Source organism: Triticum aestivum, chromosome 2D (assembly GCF_018294505.1).
Source record: "Triticum aestivum cultivar Chinese Spring chromosome 2D, IWGSC CS RefSeq v2.1, whole genome shotgun sequence".
NCBI classification, from domain to species: Eukaryota; Viridiplantae; Streptophyta; class Magnoliopsida; order Poales; family Poaceae; genus Triticum; species Triticum aestivum.
In genome coordinates, this window is record NC_057799.1 from 18686133 (window position 1) to 18693881 (window position 7749).

General features: G+C 46.1%; 1 protein-coding gene and 1 pseudogene across 1 annotated transcript; one reads left to right on the top strand and one right to left on the bottom strand.

Annotated features, from left to right (window-relative positions):
• The first annotated feature begins 259 nt into the window (after nt 1–259).
• Nucleotides 260–4385, top strand: LOC123051176 (ruBisCO large subunit-binding protein subunit alpha, chloroplastic-like). Its single transcript, XM_044473981.1, has 8 exons — nt 260–451; nt 684–837; nt 1709–1830; nt 1926–2133; nt 2359–2504; nt 2639–2945; nt 3072–3523; nt 3846–4385. Exons 1-8 carry the CDS (start codon nt 395–397, stop codon nt 4134–4136), a joined length of 1737 nt encoding a protein of 578 aa, XP_044329916.1. The 5' UTR covers nt 260–394; the 3' UTR covers nt 4137–4385.
• Nucleotides 4386–4591: 206 nt separating this feature from the next.
• On the bottom strand, nt 4592–5066 carry LOC123055524 (putative invertase inhibitor; annotated as a pseudogene).
• Nucleotides 5067–7749: the final 2683 nt, after the last annotated feature.

A 7749-nucleotide genomic window follows, 5' to 3' on the forward strand; every position in this document is an offset into this window, starting at 1 on the left:
GCGCCCCCGTTCGCGGCCTCAGTGCCGCTCCTCATCTCCTCCTTCCTTCTCCCATGAATCGACCAACCCAAATTCGAATATATTGCGCTCATGCATACAATCAATTCCATAATCTACATCTTAGAATACAAAATTCAAATCCACACCATTTTCACCTTTGCCCATGCCAAAAGCCCCCTAAATACTCCTATGTAACAAAAAAATATGTTGAACGTTCGCGAGACGCCTCAACCCCTCTGCCTCCAAACCCTGTCCTCCATCCCCATATAAAGCCACGCAACCTCATCCCTAAACCCCCTCCCTCACCGTTCTGCCTCATCAAGTCCCTCCTCCTCCCCTGCCTCCACCTTATCCTCACCTCACCTCACCTCAGCTCAGCTCGCCCCCGCCCCCAATGGCGTCGGCCAACGCCATCTCCACCGCCTCCCTCCTCCGCTCCTTCTCCTCCCAGGTAACCCCCGCCCGCCCCTCTCTCACGCGCCGTCCCTCCACACCGTCCCGCATTCCCCTGCTCGCCCCTCAATCTGCGGCCTCGTTGGCCGAATTTCCGCATGTGTTTTTTCCATGAATTGTGTGTTCTTGCGAAGTTGTGATTGCCCGCTCGAATTTGTCCCCATTTTTCTCCCCGGGTTGATGTGAAATTGGTAAAGGTTGTGACATGTGCTGTTGGGTGTAATGAGCAGGGGAGGCTGAGGAGGTCCAAGAACGGCCGCTCGTCGCGGCTGGTGGTGCGCGCGGACGCCAAGGAAATCGCCTTCGACCAGAAGTCCCGCGCCGCGCTCCAGGCCGGCGTCGAGAAGCTCGCCAGCGCCGTCGGCGTCACCCTCGGCCCGCGAGGTGATGCTCAGCCGCCTATCTAATTGCAGCTCGCCTTTCATTCCTGAACCACTAGCTTTTCCGTGTTACTGTGGTGTCCCCTAGCTAGCTTCATGATAAGGTTGTCAGAAAGTTCCACATGTTCAGTATCTGCTGCCAAACCTGACTACGTGCTAGCTAATTTTTCATTTCATAATCGGCATCTTCTGCGCGCCGCGGTCTGTTGTGTGACCCAATTTTGAGTTAACAGAGCCACAAAATAGCATGAAGCAAAGAACATTGTAATTTTGGGGTTTGACACTGTCCCCTTGGTGGTGATGGTGCATAATGCTTACTGGACTGCAAGACTCTGAATTAAAACAGAGTACTGTACAAAATATGTCACAAGCATGGATCGAATTGAAACATGCATAGTTAAGGAATTCTAATCAACAATCGTACAATCTAGAAACAGTTTTAGACTCTAAGGCGTACCAAGATTGAACACAACCTGTCTTTCTAGATTTCTTTCACACTGTACCAAATTGCCGTACCATATCAAAGTCCAGGACAATAGTTTGCACAAGAGTGTTATATAGAATCTAGGACTTGTTATAAGATTACTAAGCAATACAAGACCAAACAACACCGAACACACAGACACACGCACATTTCGTATTATTTGCATAAATACCAATAGTACAATTTTTTCATACTGAATAAAAAGAAATTAACTAGCTACTTAATTTTTGTTTGCCAATTGGCAATTGACTTTGTATGAAACCTGAGGCTGTGTGCATTTATCAATGCGGAGGCAATGATTTTTTTTTCATTTTCTGAAACGAAAGAAGAAATGTTGGTGTTAAATTGCAGATCTTTGTCATGCAAGCTCTAATCTTTGAACGTTTTACAGGGAGGAACGTAGTGCTGGATGAGTATGGCAACCCCAAAGTGGTGAACGATGGTGTTACCATTGCCCGTGCTATTGAGCTAGCTAACCCAATGGAAAATGCTGGTGCAGCTCTGATTCGTGAGGTGACTTGCTTTTTATTAAGATGTATATTATATTCTTATGTTATTCCAGCAATCACAATTCCTAATGCATGTTGTCCACTTGTTCATGATTGAAGGTTGCTAGTAAGACCAATGATTCTGCTGGTGATGGGACTACGACTGCTTGTGTCCTTGCTCGAGAAATCATCAAGCTGGGCATTTTGAGTGTAACTTCTGGTGCAAACCCTGTATCGCTTAAGAAAGGAATAGACAAAACTGTCCAGGGTCTGATCGAAGAGCTTGAAAGAAAAGCTAGACCAGTCAAGGGCAGTGGTGATATCAAAGGTGATAGTTGTTTCTCTCATGGTCTACATTGTATTTCTTATTGTACATAGCTTAGCCTTGTGACAACAAGGTAGTCTTTCTAAAAGTGAGGCTTGAGTTTAAAAAAAAAGAGGATTCAGAAGATAATAGGCGCCTAATTTGACGTTTGTGCTTTAGTGCGGCTGTTGCCTTTGTTTGATGATTCAGATAATAGGTTCCTAACTTGGATTCTGATCTGTATTACAGCTGTTGCCTCTATCTCTGCTGGTAACGATGAACTTATCGGAGCCATGATTGCTGATGCCATTGACAAAGTGGGCCCAGATGGTGTCCTTTCGATCGAGTCATCTTCATCTTTTGAGACTACTGTTGATGTTGAAGAAGGAATGGAGGTTTGTTGAAAATTCAGCCTGTATTTTCATCTCCTTTATATCAAATAGCAGTTTCACATGTTTAGACGTGTTATCAATGCATATATGCTGTCACATTCTCTCTCTTCCTGAAGCTTTCTTAAATTTTGGCGCAGATTGACCGAGGCTACATTTCCCCTCAATTTGTGACAAACCTTGAGAAATCTATTGTGGAGTTTGAGAACGCTAGAGTTCTTATAACTGATCAGAAGATCACAAGCATAAAGGAAATCATTCCACTTCTGGAGCAGACTACACAGTTGAGATGCCCGCTGTTTATTGTAGCTGAGGACATTACTGGTGAAGCTTTGGCGACTCTTGTTGTTAACAAGCTCAGAGGTATTATTAATGTTGCGGCGATCAAAGCCCCAAGTTTTGGTGAGCGGCGGAAGGCTGTCCTTCAGGATATTGCCATCGTGACAGGTTCGTCCTGCAACCAGTACTGACGTTCTTTTCGTTCTTAGTTTGTTTACAAGGAGTGCCCTTTTTTTTAATCTTGTTATCTTTCCCGATTTCTTAAACATTTACTTATCCTACAACTACTTTCAGGCGCTGAGTACCTAGCGAAGGATCTTGGTCTGTTGGTTGAGAATGCAACAGTAGATCAACTTGGGACAGCAAGGAAAATCACAATCCATCAGACTACAACTACCCTCATAGCAGATGCGGCTAGCAAAGACGAGATCCAGGCGAGGGTTGCACAGCTAAAGAAGGAGCTTTCTGAAACTGATTCCATCTATGACTCTGAGAAATTGGCTGAGAGGATTGCCAAGCTTTCTGGTGGTGTGGCCGTCATCAAGGTTGGAGCAACAACCGAGACAGAGCTCGAGGACCGTCAGCTGCGGATTGAGGACGCGAAGAATGCCACTTTCGCAGCCATCGAGGAGGGCATTGTTCCCGGTGGTGGTGCGGCGTATGTGCACCTGTCTACTTACGTCCCCGCGATCAAAGAAACCATCGAAGACCATGATGAGCGCCTTGGTGCTGACATCATTCAAAAGGTAACTTGCTTACATATCGATATGTTGATGGACTGAACTACATTGATCTCTTTCATGGAAACTGATGGTAGAAATTGCATTTACCAGAAAACTAACCTGATAATGGTATGTTCCACACATGCTTGTCTATACTGATAGAGAATGCAACCAAGGACAATCATTTAGGATAGTTAGACATGTTAAAAGTTGATGTTCTGACTGAATAAGGTTTCAGGCTAAGGATGTGAGCCACAATACTTTAGTACTTGTCGGGATTGTATATCTCTAGAAATGTGGAATAACACCTGTGTACAGTACTTACATTAATTTGTCGATTCTTCAGGCATTGCAAGCACCGGCGTCACTGATCGCCAACAACGCCGGAGTGGAAGGGGAGGTCGTGATCGAGAAGATCAGGGAGAGCGAGTGGGAGATGGGTTACAACGCGATGACCGACAAGTACGAGAACCTGATCGAGTCGGGCGTCATCGACCCCGCCAAGGTGACGAGATGCGCGCTCCAGAACGCTGCCTCGGTGTCCGGAATGGTCCTCACCACGCAAGCGATCGTCGTCGAGAAGCCCAAGCCGAAGCCTAAGGTCGCCGAGCCAGCGGAGGGGCAGCTCTCCGTCTGATTGAGCTGTATGTAAAGATCTCTTCAGGCCTCCTCCGTGTTTTTAGATGCTTCAGTTCAGACAGGCCAAGCAGTAGAATTTTGGTTGAGATCAACTGGAAGTGAAAGGTCTAGAGTAAGAGTAGGATTGCCATTTTTGCGACTCGAACGGTAAACCTTCCTCGCCTGATCTGAACTCTTGTGAATCAGAGAAATATTCCGCTTCATTTTTGAAATAAATAAATACTGATAACACCACAGCTTTCTACAATCTCCATTGGAAATTGTCAAGTTATTTATTATTACTCATTATATTGTTGCACATCACATATTTCACTGCTGGAAAAGATGATCATTTTTCTTCCGGAGGTAGAAGAAGGCCTCTGCTACTTGCTCATTTTGCCCCATTGTTTACGGCATGCCACAAGATATTAAACGCCAGCTCGATCACACCGTCCAGCTCGCGGTCCGCGTCGGTCAGCGGCGAGCTCTCGCCGGCCCAGAAGGCGAACATCTTGTCACAGCGCACCGGCGTGCCACGAACCTCCAGCAAGGCGGTCACCTCCGTCAGCCTGTCCTCGTCCCCGCCCGTGGCGAAGTCCTTGGCGGCGCGCCCCAGCCGGCTCACGGTCCAGGCGTAATCCTTGGCGCACTCGTCCAGCCCCAGGCGCCACCGGGGCGACGTCTCGGCGGCCTGCAGCTGGGCGATGTGGTCGCCGGTGGCCTTGGCGGTCGCCCTGGCCATCCTCAACGCGATGACGGCCAGGCCGAGCTCGTCAGCCGTCGCGCTCGCCGGGTCCGCCCCCAGCGTCTTCACGCAAAAGTCGTAGTCCTGCGCCCCCCCGGTGCCGACGAGCCTGCACGTGTCCTCCAGCGTGCTCGCCCTCGCTGTGCGCGCGTGCTGCACGAGGAGCAGGAGGAGGACGGAGGAGAGAGCTCGGAGAGGGGCCATGGTCGTCTGATTTGTTTCTCTGTCCGACTCGAACTATATATAACAAGAGTATAAGGAGTAATTAGATGCTGGCGCTATAAATTTGTGTTTATGGTTTCAAACGTTTCCATTCGTTGCTCATGCATCAAAGTGAAACTCTTTTAGTTGTTACAATCACATTGAACAAAATTGAATGTATAATAAAACAGTTTCGCTAAGTACTCCGTCGACTGAGACTTTGTTACATCTCAATCGATACTATATTCTTTTGATCTTGCATGAAGATTCATGCAAAAAAGGAAAAATCTTCATTTTTTTTCTTTTTCTCCTTGTACTATATCACTATATCACTTGACTGAGACTTGGTTCAGTCGACTGAGACGTAGCCATATCCACAATAAAATTTTGACAAATGTAATTAATAAATGGTAAAAACAATTAGAGAAACCATTCACCGATCACGGACAGTGTTCCGCCGCCCACACAGCATTGGATCCCATCTGATCCTACCGCACACGTTCACATATGTTTTTACTAGCCCCAACCAGCCATGTGCCCCTTACCTTATCTTCAAAAACCTCCGTTGTCTTCTCCCAGCCATTTTCCTCTCTTTCTCCGAGCTCTCATCCTCGCAGGACGCATGTTCCATCTGTAGCCGCCCCAAGTCCTCAAGTCGCGTCCGCCGTATCGGGAGCACTGGCGTCCGCATCCACGGGGAGCAGCGTCTGCCGTCGCCCCGCCCTCCCGAGGGAGCACCGGCGTGGACAAGCATCCATGGTTGTTGCCTCCTCGAGCTCAGTCACAACCGCTGGTGCCGCCATAACAACAGTTCCCGCAAGTGTGCTAGTGTTGTGCTACGCTACGATGTTTATGCAACAAGACCTATGTTGCAAAAGGGTTCTCACAACACGACTTCTGTTATAAAAGCGAGGAAGACGCTCGGCCGCGAGATCATGTCAGATTTGACGGCTCAGAACCCGACGGATCTTTTAAAAAGATCCGCCGGCCGACGCGTAGCACACCCCAAAGAATTATTCAGAGATTGAGGGGAAATAGATCTATTAATGAAAACTAGTAGAACGCCCGTGCGTTGCCACGGGCCAACAAATGGATCTATCACGAGCTCCTCAATTTCAGCTCTTCGGTCAGTCTATTATTATTACTTCACTTTGTTGTCAGCCCGCTCCAAATCTATCTGGTGTTCCCTCCAAATTTGACAATTTGTTAAGTTCCATCATCCCAGATAATTGCTCGTGCATTTCAACAGGGCACAAATATTACCCTCATGCATATGTTGCAAAAATATTACATTGTCAATTGTTTAACCTTTTTTTAGCACAAAATGTTTAATCAATCCATCTCACAAGTTTAGTACATTTTTTCCACAAGTATAGCAGTTGAATAATGCCCAAGAACCTGAAATCATTCACTTACAAAGAAAGAGGGAAGACACAATACCGTCTTGTTAGCTCACCAGTAAACAATTTGAGTCAGTGACAAAGTGGGTTACCAAAGAGAACACAAGGGAAACCATCGTATCAGTGTGTGGCATACTCGGCTCCTTCCTTTCTCATCACTATCGTTGTTCATGTTCTCTGCTGGTTGCTGTTCAAGAAAGAACATTTGTGAGGCCAAATAACAAAAAAACATCTTGTCTATACAGACATAATAAAATAAATGGTGGACTGCACAAAAATGTCTTATTAATCATACAATAAGCTGGCCCTACTCACATAAAAAATACAGGAAACATTATGTATATAATGATTTTACCTCATAATGAATTTTTGAGAATAATATTATATATGTGGATGGCTCCACTCCAAAAGTATGACCCTCAAGTTGAAAACCTAAAATAAGGGAAATTCCTTCGAACATTTCAACAAAAGGATAAAAGGTTATATTAGCGACCAATCGGAATTCCGGAAAGTTCAGCACATCAGCGAAAAGCTCCTTTGGTGCACGGCGTCCAGTGGTATGCTTATCGGCACCACTCGTTTGTATGTGGATCACCATAGCGCAATTATGAACCAATGTATAACAGCTAGCGTAGCGGTTCTTTTACAGCATGCGGTATATCACGGGTAAAGCACATTGTTTGGTCCTGGATTCGTTCACTAGTAGTAGCAAATGTTCCCCGATCCATCCCCTTAGTATGACGAAATCTGGAACTGGTTGCAACAAGCACCACACTCAGCACAGTTTGTCCCTTGTTAGCCTGTCCTACCACGCTCGGCCGTCTTGTCACTCGAGCATGCAATAAATTTCTTTTTTGTTTGCAGACTAGGCGATGCAATTTCTTTTTCAAACTCTTAATGTACAATTCGTCATGGTGAACCACGCTTAATGAGTCTGAAGGCAGTAATCAAGTTTTATGAAACTCTCAATGTACAGTTTAAGACAGATCCATGTTTTTTTCATCAACACAATGCAAGTTGTAATAGTCATTAGCGAAGAGTAAGGTTTTGGCATACAATGCGGCACTTTATGACTCGGTTTTAATTTCCACCTCATGCACATTCCACCAGTGCTAATCGTCATTAGCACAATAGCACTAGTCACCACACAGGTCAGGAGGATTTGAATGTTTTCCTACACAAGAAATTCCATGCATTCTTTTCGTACATATTCAATTAATGGGCTGGCTGATGCATGCACCATTTAACTCTCCGTTTTGGCGACCTCAGCGCCTGGGCTCCCGCCG